Source organism: Micrasema longulum, unplaced genomic scaffold, assembly GCF_059751315.1.
Source record: "Micrasema longulum isolate JH-2025_06_02 unplaced genomic scaffold, ASM5975131v1 h1tg000921l, whole genome shotgun sequence".
NCBI classification, from domain to species: domain Eukaryota; kingdom Metazoa; phylum Arthropoda; class Insecta; order Trichoptera; family Brachycentridae; genus Micrasema; species Micrasema longulum.
Window position 1 is genome coordinate 73,507 of NW_028278112.1, and position 12,740 is coordinate 86,246.

A 12,740-nucleotide genomic window follows, 5' to 3' on the forward strand; every position below is an offset into this window, starting at 1 on the left:
CACCCGTTGCTCCTCATTGAAGAATGAGGTACAAATGAGCACCTGTGCTCCTCTTTGATGGATGAGATTCGAATGAGCACCCGTTGCTCCCCATTGATAGATGAGGTTTCAATGAGCTCCCTTTCTTTGAATGAAAATTTTAATGAGCGCCTGCTACTTTTTGCACATTTGTAAATATGATTGAAATACATAAATAAACATTGAGAGATTTTTTCTTTATAAAATTTTATTCTGTTCAGGTACATGCATGATCTGGTAATGCCGAGTGAAGAGTACAGCCCTCTGCAGCAACTAATCTTGGAACCCGGACTGCTTGTGGTCAGAGCTCTGTCTGAACTTTGTCACGCTGATAGAATGCCACTTGCAATGGGTATGTTCGCTAAATTTAATCTGATTGTAATAAATATTAACGATTAATAAAGGAAAAATATAATCAACAATTTACAAATATATCTGTATCTTAAATGGTAAATCACGGGAGTCAAATTTAACAAAATGTTCAGAAAACAAGGTTTTGTGATTGTGTGACTTCGTAACTTTTAAACCAAATGAGATAATTTTAATTTGTAAAAAATTTTCAATGTAAAAAATTAATTGTTTTGATAGTAATAGTACATATTAAAATAGTGTATCTGGGACTACTGATGTTTTTTGCATTAAAACAAAGTGGACTTTAGATTTTTTTATGACAAAAGCTTTGGTTTTGGTTCAAAAGATTCACTCAGATTTCACAAAAATAAATATACATAAAACAGAAAATTGCGATGATTTTTTATGTACAGATCTATAGTATCATAAATTATTGATAACTGATCAAATTTCAATAAGATTGGCTCTAGGCATTAGGCTTTAATTTTGTCACCAGCAACCGCAAATCCCCGCAGTTAATTATTTGCAATCGGTTTCTGTTTTTTATGTTGAGCGCCCTAATGAGAAAATAATTATTATTAATGCATGCTCGCCTCGACACAACATTAAAAATGTATTTTTCATTTTAAAAAAAAAACGCAATATATGTTTTATAATGTCAAAATATTATTATCTCCTTGCCCCCCTTTTGCTTACATTGCCCCCCTACTATGGGAACTTGTGCCTTAACTGGTTACATTTCCAGCGTTACTTCGTGTTTTCCGCCACGAGAATCGCGCACCCGACCTCCTCCGCGAGCTTCTGCAGGCCGAGGTGGCTAGAGAGGCCGACACGCCCACTCTGTTCAGGGCGACTTCCCTCAGTACTACTCTCATGGACATCTACATGAAGGCAGAGTGCCATCAGTTCCTGCAGGTAGCAACATATTCTCTCTTTGGATTGGTTAACAGCGAAGCTCTGCCCCTCAAGTCTGTCCCGTGCTGCACTCTTTAGATCTAAATATCTTTGACGGGCAGGTATAAGAGCATAACTCCATTCAGTTTACGATTTATATGAGAAAATATTCCTTGTGTATGCCTGCTTCAATGGTATTAATAGTACACTTATATGACTACTCAAAACATAAATAAAAAACTTTGGGCCTATTACTTTAGTTTCAATAAAATAAGTATCCGCATTTGTGTCATATTTTCAATGTCACAAATAGTACGAGATGGTCTCAGTAATATAAATACACTCATTTCTATCATTCATTGAGTGGTACAAATAGTATAAGTTAGTTCTAGTAGTATAAGTAGACTCACTTCTGTCCCATCTTTAACAGTTCAAGAAGTATATTTGGAATAATTCTATTATTTATACAAACTGCTCCAATGTGGTTACCCATTCAAATAACCCATTTTGCAAAATATGACTTCTGTAGCTAAATAATTGGGTTCATAATAACGTTTTGCTCTTCTGGGCCCCAATTACAATGGGAAGTTAATAGAGTTATCTTCGACTGACTATTAAAAAAAAGATATTTGTGTACGAAAACGAGTATATTCATATGAAGATTTAAAATATCCCAAAATCCATATAAACTTTGTTTAAATATTGAATGCTTCAAACATGAATATTATTTTAGGCAGCTGTATCGGATACTGTACAAAAATTGGTAGAAAGCAAACAGTCCGCAGAACTCAATCCCACCAAGATGGACTCTCCTGATGATGCTTGTAACAATGCTGAATTCTTGCTGCTAGTTTTAGATCAGGTACGTAACTGAGATTTAGTCCAATCACTAATTTTGTTATGTAAATGGGTTTATCAACCTTACTGTTGTTTGCATATTTACTTAATTAAAATCTGGTAATAAATATTCTGTCAATAATAAAAGGCCTGTAATCATTGCTAAGTGTTGTTTTTAAGATAATTGAGAAATTTGCTAAGCGAAGAATCTATAGCTATAAAATGTTAGTAAACCATTTACTGATTTTTCTATCTCCTAAAAAGTCGGTAAGTAGGCCATTAACAGGCTCATTGACAAATAACCAATTTTACAGGAGAGCAAAAAGAGGAATAAAAACCTTATTTGTGGGACACTGGGTTCATGTATTTAATGCAGTAGGTTTTCAATTAATGTTATATATATTTAGACTTATAATCACAGAAAGAAAGAAGCAAAAACGTCTACTTTAAATTTAAAAAAAAACAAACTCATAACAGCGATTGTCATATTTTGTTTTTTTTTCCAACCCTGACCCCATTTTTATTTCCTACAATTTATAAGACAGGGAGCCACATTTTGTTAGTTTTTAATATATCATTTTATTGAACTCATTCTGGAGAAAAAAATGACATCAATATCGCAATTCGAAAAAATGCAATGAGCTCGAGCCTTATAATCTTCAATTATTAACTTATATTTTATAAAATGCTTTACCACAAAATGAATGCTTAAATTATTAATAATTTTTTATGGCTTCTTAGAAAAAAGTCTATCAAGTTATTGAAAAAATTGTGACACATTTGATGCGATAATTGCTTGTTCACAAATTATAAGTACTTTAAAAACCTCTGGCGGTGTTTCTTGATTAATCTAAAAGTTTTAACACAGTTTCGTATCCTTATTCCTGTCCTATTAATTTTTACGGCCTATCAGATGATGTAGTGTTTTCTTGGGTCGCTGTGTCGTGTGTCAACGACATTTCTGACTTTTCAGAAAGCATTGCAATGTTATCATTTGAGCTAAGTGATAATATACCAAAAGGACAAACAATGCGGCTAGAAATGTCTACCAAAGTGCTATTAACAAATTCAGTAATATCCTAGAACAACTCTATCATTTTTAATTTTGTTTTCTCCCAATGTACCCAAATGTTACAATTTAAGTTTATTTTCAGCAAGGCATAAATAACTACAGGGCTCCTTGACTTTCGTGCGTAGCTGGTTCCTGAAATGCGAACGAAATTTGAAATACATATATAAAAGGGGCTTGTTTTAAAATTATGTAGGTCAGGGTTGGTTCGAAATTGATCCCTCTGATTCACAGTTCGTAACACTGATACGGGAACACTCCCGACTTATTAAAAATATGTATGTTTTTAATTTCCAGATTACACTTTCGATATTCACTTCGCCCGACTCGTGTCCACGCCCCGTGAGATATTTGTGCGGATGTTTGCAGAAGGCGGTGGTTGCCAAGTGGCCCAACGAACGCTTTGTCCGAACTAGAGTCGTGTCAGGTAATTAAATTATGTCAATAGAACAGTTCTTGACAGTCCTGTAGAATTTTATGTGAGACAGCGGGGGACGAGACAAAATACTACCTTTTCTGTCGATTTGCATAGTTCAAACTGCGCTAAATACTCATCTATTCCACTGCTCCACATGTTAGCAAACAAACATGGAAATTTAGATTTATTTCATTTATCTTTGTACAAATATGAAATAATTCAGTCAGATGAATCTCTTCACAACAATAAAGGTTTCAGCTCTTTAACTTCACTAAAATCAACAAATGGAACAATTGAAGAAATATGGATGTTCAAACATAGGCAAAATGGTGAATGTTACACAGTGTGTAAAGTGGCCACTTAAACCAGCCAATGACAGGTCATAATCCCTGTAAATGCCTTGATATCCATATTCCCTTATTTAAGGTATTCTCGTTGTCTGGAACTTTAGTCTATACTCGATCAAAATGAAATGCCGATTATTCAACTCTCGTGTAATGCCAGTACTCCTATATGGGAGCGAATCTTGGCACCTTACTAAAACTCAGAACACCAAACTTCTGAGTTTTGAGAGTAGGTGCTTGAGAATAATATTAGGTATACAGGTGGTTCAATTCTATAACTAACATTGAAGTCCGAGAATGGATGCAGCAGCCTTCTATAACCAGCGTCTTGAGGATGCGGCAGTGGACTTGGCTCGGAGACGTACTGCGCATGCCTCAGGAGAGCCTAAACCCAAGTTGCCTCTTTTTTAAACCTGTGGGCTTACGCTTTCCTGGAAACCTTTCGATGACAATCTTTCTACTTTATTCCGCGGAACTAAGGGGCGCTGGATTGACGTGGGAGGAGGCGACAGTGCTGGCTGGCGATAGGGTCTCCTGGAGGCAACTGGTGAAGTGCAATTGCTCCACTTAGAAGCGGACGTGGAAAAGAAGAAGAAGAAGAAAAATTGAATATTGTAAAATAATTTGATTGCAGGTTTCATCTTCTTGAGGCTGGTGTGTCCCGCTCTGCTGTCCCCGCGCGCCTGGGGTCTGGTGTCGGAACCGCCTCCTCCCGCAGCCACTCGCTCCCTTGTCATGGTGGCCAAGTGCCTGCAGAATCTCGCTAACCTTGTGGAATTTGGTGGAAAGGTCAGAATTTATTTTATTTTCTCCAGTTCAGGTCCCGACTAGCTAGAAATTTTTAGGCAGAACCTTTTTTGCTACATGTGCTTTTTTTTATTGGATGATGAAACAATTGAAATCATTACTTTATTATCAACACAAATAAACGTGTCCTCCGAAATTTGTGTCAAATAGATTTAATTTGATTAAGATTGTCTTTTACTAATTACTAATGTGGAATAAATATTAAAAGTATTTTCAATGGCAATTTTGTATTATTTTGGCATTTTTTTTGCAAAATGACACAATTAAAAATTACACTTGAAACATTAAAAATTATTATCATATATGAGTATTTTAGTTAATCGGGACAAATATGTTTTAATATTTTATGTTTGTATTCTTGTAATATATTCATATTGTAATAAAATGTGTATTTTATTGAATTACAAAATATTTCTACGATGAAAGTTAAAAACAAAAAATCAATACATTTTCATACCAACATTACAAATATTGTAAAAATATGTATTTCTTGACTTAATAAATAGGACACATTTTACCCGGAGAAGTAAGTAGAGAGGATAGAATGCCATGGTTTCACATATTTATTCAATGGATATTGATTAAATATTTTGCGAACAACTGCATTTGCGAATAAATGTTTAACGTACAAATGTCATAGCGAATAAATGTTCGGCGAAGAAGTGCTGTGGCGAATAAGTCGCTGGCGGTGAATTGTCTCTGCGAAGAAAAGCCCGAGAACAAATGTCTTGCGAACAACTGTTGGCGAACAAATTTCCGGACACACACGAAAAGAGAGAAAACCTCCTGTGCTTGATGTTGACTTGTTTTATAAAAAATATTATTTAAGGTAAAAGTTTGTATTTGTATTAATGATTTTAGCATGATATTATATTTATCAATTTGAAGATCCCCATTAGAGACTTAAAGCGCTAATTGCATATAAATAAATAATAGCGTACCGGTATTTCGATTTTTGTCTGCCATGTAAAATAACAGAGTTCTATTGTATTTCTCTAACAATTGTTAGCCCATTTTCTGCATATGCCAACGCATTAAATATAATGTTGCAGGAGCCTTACATGGAAGTAGTGAACCCCTTCATCCTGAAGAACAAGGAGAGGATGGTGGTGTTCTTGGACCAGCTCAGTGCTATCGGTGACCCGGGCACCAGCCCTCCTCATCCCTTCACCCCCTCAGGGAGCAGCACTGCCACCAACGTAGATACGGGTAATTTATTCCATTTTGTGATAGTTCCGCAACATACCACACGTTTTGTATAGACTTCCGTATGTGGAAAGGCTAAATGCAACTGGGAGGATATTTGATAAAATTAAAGAAGCAAAAGTTCATAGTGTTCAGCCACGAAGACTAAAGGGAAGCAAGTCTCACATTGAATGGTGCTGTTGTGGAGAGTAAAGAAATTCAAATATCTCGGAAGGATCTTAACAGAAATCCTCATCCCAGAAACCAAAGGCAAATGCGGAATAGAGGTAGCTCGCACGGCATTTAGTAAAATGAAACCTATTTTCTGCGATGACAATCTTCATTTGAAACTCTGTCAGAGAGTGGTCAGATGCCATGTGCGGTCTGTCCTCTTATATGGAGTTGAATCAAGGACTCTCAAAGTAAGCACCATGAATTGATTTGAAGCTTTCAAAATGTGGGTACACCGAAGAACACTACACATACAGTGGATGGATATGATCAGCAACACAAACATTCTTCGGAGAGCTAGAGTTGATAGGGAGTTGCTGACAAACATCAAACTCCGAAAGGTGCATTACTTAGGTCATATATTTAGAGGTGAAAAATCTGATCATCGACGGTAAAATAGAGGCTCAACGTGGTGTGGACAGAAGACAGATATCCTGGCTTTGCAATATTTGCATGGAGGACTATTCTGACGAGTCGAGTATTCTGTACTGCCCATGACAGAGATACATACTCCAGAGTGATAGTCAACTTTGGAATGACCTAGCAAGACACAGGAAGATGAAAAAGAAGAGAAGCCAAAGTTCAACTTCAATCCAATTATTAAAAATAGTACCGATATTAGAACACGGCTATCGGCAGCAAACAGATGTTATTATGGTTTTGTTTAAATATCTGGGATCCAAATTGCTCTCTAGAACAACTAAGACCATTATTTACACAACTGTCCTTGGACCAGTCATTGCATATAATGCTGAATGCTGGGTTACGACCAAAAGAAATGAAAACATGGTATTAGTATTTGAAAGAAAAATATTAAGGATGATATTTGGCTATCAACCAAAATGGAGTGTGGGGGGACGGTTTAATTGTGAATTAGTGTCACTATATGGGAACCCAACATTGCACAATTCATAAAAATAAGATTACAATGGTTGAGCCATGTGCACAGGACGAATGATAAGCGTACTCCCAATAAAATTATTTATTCTACTCCGGAAGGTAGACAAAGCAGAGTTAGACCTAAATGAAGATGGCTGGATGGTGTGGAAAGTGACATGAGAGCAATTGGGCTGACGAGAGAACAGCTGCAGGATGCAGGGAGGAACGGAGACAGATTTTGGAGACTAAGGTTCACAACGGGCTTCAGCGTCACTGATGATGACAGTGGGCAGAATAATTTATTTGATGAATAGTTTTTACTCAGATGTTGACATATCTCATGACAGTGAGACTCCCTTCAAGAGAACACTATTAAAATTTGAACGCTATTATTTTTTAATTTATTAACAGTTTGGATTTCCTGTTATGTTTTTAAAAATAACTAATTAATATATTTTTTTTAAAGTTTGTATATTTTCAAGTTACAAATTTAAAATGCTCTCCCGGACGATATTAATTGGGTGACGGCTTTTTCTCATGTTCTGTTCTTCAATTTATTATCGAATAGACTATATTAAACTATTAAAGTCAATATATTTTCATGATTCTCGATGTTTTATTTCAGGCAAAGAACTGGCAACATTGCACCATGTTTGCGTGTCACACTTGACAGAGTTGCAAGTTCTGGCCAAGACACAGCCGGCTATCAAGAAACTGGTCACCGTTACTGACATGCTGACCAAACATAAGCACAAATATCTTGAAATGATCAGATAGAACGAATCAACTCTGCCCAGGTAGATAAACAAAACAAAACTTTAAACAGTGAAAAGAATAACTCAATTCATACCCGCCAAATTAAAATTGGAACAGTGCGGAAAATTTTGAAAACTGCAATTGCTACATTTTAATTATGACTGTTGAAAATACTTTGCTACAAATCTGTAGAATTGAATCATAGAACCTGAACTATCCTTAATTTTCGGACACTTTTTTTATTGATTTATAAAAAAAATACTCATGCCATGTATTGAAAAATGTACTCGATGAAGAAAACCATGGCATGTCAAATTTGTAATTAATGCATTGAAATGGCATCAGTTCAGTTTTTGTTTATTCTACAGATTAGTTTGTTGCACTGTACTCAAAAAGATCGGCAGTTTTACCAACATAAAAACATAGTAGTTATTTTAGTTTGTGTTTTGTCTATGGTGAGATTTGCGATGAAGTTGTAATTAAATAGGTACATTTATATGTGCCATTAATGAATTATGTAATGCAGTAGCCACACTGTACAGTGGATTTTAGTTTTGTTCTTTATGTTATAATATATTTAAAATATCTAGCTTTGTAAATATAAACTTGTTTTTTTATACTGTCAATATTTTAGCACTGAAATGCTAATGTAAACATTATCAAATCGTCATGATCGTAGAACAACGATGCATGTGATTTTCTTCAACTTTACGTGAGACGGGCTCAATTTTTTTTATGTATATATTATTTTTTTCAAACCTGAAAAAAAGCCGTTATATAATTTTTCAATATCAAATTTAAAAGAAAGGCAATGTTGCATTTTTTTTTGTTTTTAGTTGTTCTACGATCCCGATAAAATGTATTCTGTTAATCAAATACCAATATTGTTACCTTTAGTTTGTATCGTATGTAACGGAATAACTTGGTACTCTCGCCACTATGGAATATATATATTTTACTTTATTTTTTGTATAAAAAAATTGACACAAAAGTTTGAAATTTTTATACATTTGCCATTTAACAATTTTGTGAAAGACTTAAATTGAAAACAGTGAGCTATAAAAATATTAAATTAATATATGTTTTATTTTATCGAAAAATTCCATAGGCTCTTGTTTTTAATAAAAACATTACCATGAACAGTAATAGTGCCGCTATTTTTATTGAGGGATTTGTTTTAAATTTACATATATGTACATGTATGATTGTGAGTAGGTAAATTACTTGGATGTCACAAAGCAAAAATGAATGTCTAGTAAATAAGTAATCAATCGATCAATCACTCAATTTTGTATTTTAAATGATGCACTGATAGTTAGGGATTCTCTTAATAATAAATATGAACTGTTCATTTTCACAATTGTTAGTATTAATTTATGGGGTAATTTGTACATTCTATAATGGATTCAATAACAAAAATGTAAAATTCATCTCATGGTTTCCTGAGTATAATGACAGCTAAATAATTCAATTCAAAATTATATTTTGCTTTTATAAGATACTCTTACAAGGACTTTTTTTAATTATTAAACTAAAGCTAATGATTATTTCATTTGTAGTATTTAAATTAAAACTTTATTCTGAGCAGCTACTGAGATTATAAACAATGTGAGCTTCAGATGGTTTCTCCGCTAAGGATCATTTTACTGGCTACAATATTTGTGTCGCGAAGTCATCCGTCTTAATTTTAGAAAGCTTCGTTTTTCTAATTTCTATAAAATTTGTTCATCAGTAATAAAAAACTAATGTTAATTATTTCTCCTGGCCGTGTTTGATTTCAGAGACGAGGTTTTCTCTTTTTAGTGAAGAAACATGCTCAAATAACAACAATTTGATGCCAAATAGTTTAGTATTTACTATTTAAAACAGAGTATGTGTAGTTATATTAATTGGAGGCAACAAACATTTAAACACATCTTGTATACAATATAAGATTTGAATAAAAAATGTTTAGGATGATATTTTTACTTGAATATCAAAATATGTTCATACAATCAATATTCATCGAGTCCAATTGTTTAAACATTCAGGGTTCACAAAATTTTCTACAAAATACAAAAGTTAGTAAGTAATGTGTTTTTGTCCTTTATTTAGTGATGTGCCAAAATAAGAAGTTTATAAATATACATATAAATAAATCACACCATCTGGCTTTGACCACTTTTTTGTGAAAAAAAGTGGTCAAAGATAAAAAAAATGTGTTTATTTATATAGGGTAAAAAGGCTAAGTGACTGATGTGCCTGCTGCATTTCTTGCCATCGCAGCGCTGCGATGGCAGTTTCACGCATTGGCCTGTTGAGAAGAAGTTGATACCGTTATGAGTTAGCTGAGTGTTGTGTACGCTTCGTGGTGCTTGTTTGAAATGTCGAATAAGAAATATAAACGGAACACTGACTTTCTGAAAATACCTCGTAAATTGTTTTGGAATTGATTTAAAATAAAGTTATGCTCATTTTTAAATTTAAAAAAAATATTTCATTAACTCTCCTGTTTTGTGGTGTATAAATCTTTCAGCCTTTTTACCGTCAAGATAATTAAAATGAAATTTTACTCGGAAATGTCCATAGATAAACTCAATTTATAACTTTTTTTAAAAAATTCCATAGTATTGACATATTTCCTAATCATATGTTCCCCCTTTGTATTGAAATGTGCTAATTCAAAATATAAACTTATTTATTTATATGTATTATTAATTTTCCTTCCTCATACATGGAGGTATTGTGCCATACAGTGTAGTTTTTAACAGTTCTACCAAAAAGATTACATTAATATAAAATATGAATGCATAATTTATTGATAAAACATTCTTGTTAGTTTAAAGTTCAAGCGTGTTTATATTGTCAATTCTCACACGGCACAAATATAATAAATTTTATACTGAAATCCAAAGTATTACATAACCGTATTTTGAAAATATGAAGTTAATCTGACGCCTTTTTTGGCTTTTCTGACGTGACAATGAATTTTACTCTCTGTAGACTGATCAATTTATCAACGTAAAATGTTTAGATCTTATATATATTATAAATACTTTGTAAACTGTTTACTCTAGACTAGAATTTATAATATAGTATGTATTTACTATGAATCTAGAATTATTATAATATGTAATAAGTGGGTAGAAAGATAGTGTGTATGTATTATTCATTATCTGACCATTATTTCAAAAGAAAGATTACCTTTTTAATGGGGTCTTTTAAAAATATTAGGCTATATTTTGATTTCTACTTCATACATATAATAGGTGAAAATACAAACTTCTTAATTATTCTTACAAAAACTTATAAAATTCTTAAATTAACAAGTTCATTTGTACATCAAAAAACATTACATTGAAAACGTTGAAGTTTTTCTGGCCGATTAGAATAGACCCCATTATGTTTTATTATATTTTTATCTTGCCATGTTCCATAGCCATTTGAATGTTCATTTTTAATGAAGGCCAGTTTGTATTTTAATACAGAATTCGTTTAGATTTTTAATAACTTTGAATTAAAAAGCAGTACGGATTTCAAGATTTTTTACCTATCGTATTTTTAAATATGCAGATGTTTCGAGGTGTATATATTTTATTTAGGCATCGCATTTGCGATGCATTTTATTAGAATTTTTTTCTCGCGCATTCTTTGATGAAATATAAATAATTAAATGTTAATTGGTTTTGTGTAGTGAATAAATTACAAATATCAAAAAAGATAAAAATCCATGACACAGGAAAAAAGTGCTCAATCAATTTAAGATGTTTTCCCAATTTTACAAAATTATTCTTCCCTTATATTTTATAACATTTTGTCTCTTTTGAGAATATTTATTTATAATATACCTTTTTTATGTTATTTAGTCAACAGCTTGAATTTTACGCAACCTTAGTCGTCAAATGTAACATAACCCTAACAATTTTATCCAAATATCTGGATCACTAATTGTAATTTTACTTTCAATTTATGTTTGTATATTATTAAGATTTCCAAGTGCGGATGTAGCATTTTTTATTCCATAAAATGCATTTATTTTTTCATAGGACTTTGATAATGATTTCAAATTGCAATTAAACCACTAATGTTTTAATTTGGAATATATCTATATCAGGGCTTCCTGTCTCGACACAAATTTGAGTCTCGAGACTGAGACGAGACTCGGAGACGGAGTCTATTTTGAGACTTTTTGAGGCTATTTGATACTAACAACAATTCTTATAAAAAATAATGAATGTAGTAAATATATCACATCATAGCATACCATTAATTATTAAAATAATCTGAAACATATAAACCAACTATCCATATATCACCAAACACACAAAGATCACGATAGCTTAACTAAAATAAGATAACAAAAAATCCTTTTACATCCGCAACTAGTTCAGAGTGAAATCGGCTAGCAACCAACAGGTAAATTACTCAGATAAATTACTTCCTCTACATCCTAGAGAGCATTCAGAATCGCACTGCTGGTCTCAAAATTTCCATACTAGCATCTCGAGTCTCGATATTAAAAATGTCTTCAGACTCTCGAAGTTTCGAGTCTCGAATGGAAGCCCTTATCTACATACAAGTACTTTGACAGTCCCAAGCAAAAGCTCACACAAACTGCAGATTTGACATTTACAACTTTAAAATTTTGTAAATATGACAATTTTTTTTCTATATTGTGATTTAACAAAAGATGCATACTTTAATCTAAAATAAAATATGAATAGGTATAAAACTTTTTTTTTTACTAACAGTCTACAAAAAATATTTTAATGTATACTAATTCAAACATCCATTTTAAATTTTCCACCTGAGTTTTTGCTGGAAACCGATGATTTACAATTAGGTTTATGGAAGGTTGTATTTAGATACTTTTTTCTACCTTAAAACTCTGAATACCTGCACACTTTTGGAAAATATTACAGTCAATTAAAATATAAATATAATGTTTTTGTAACAATGTGTGTAGATTACT

The 12,740-nt window shown here is 32.7% G+C and overlaps 1 protein-coding gene across 1 annotated transcript in view; it reads left to right on the plus strand.

Moving 5' to 3' along the window:
• Positions 1–7,849, plus strand: part of vap (RAS p21 protein activator vap) — a 29,704-nt gene extending 21,855 nt beyond the window's left edge. Inside the window, exons 14-20 of the mRNA XM_088231809.1 lie at positions 240–370; positions 1,115–1,284; positions 1,997–2,125; positions 3,467–3,596; positions 4,566–4,720; positions 5,791–5,947; positions 7,659–7,849. Of these exons, the coding sequence (XP_088087935.1) occupies positions 240–370; positions 1,115–1,284; positions 1,997–2,125; positions 3,467–3,596; positions 4,566–4,720; positions 5,791–5,947; positions 7,659–7,810 (1,024 nt within the window). The 3' untranslated portion in view covers positions 7,811–7,849. The remainder of the gene's footprint in view (positions 1–239; positions 371–1,114; positions 1,285–1,996; positions 2,126–3,466; positions 3,597–4,565; positions 4,721–5,790; positions 5,948–7,658) is intronic.
• Positions 7,850–12,740: the final 4,891 nt, after the last annotated feature.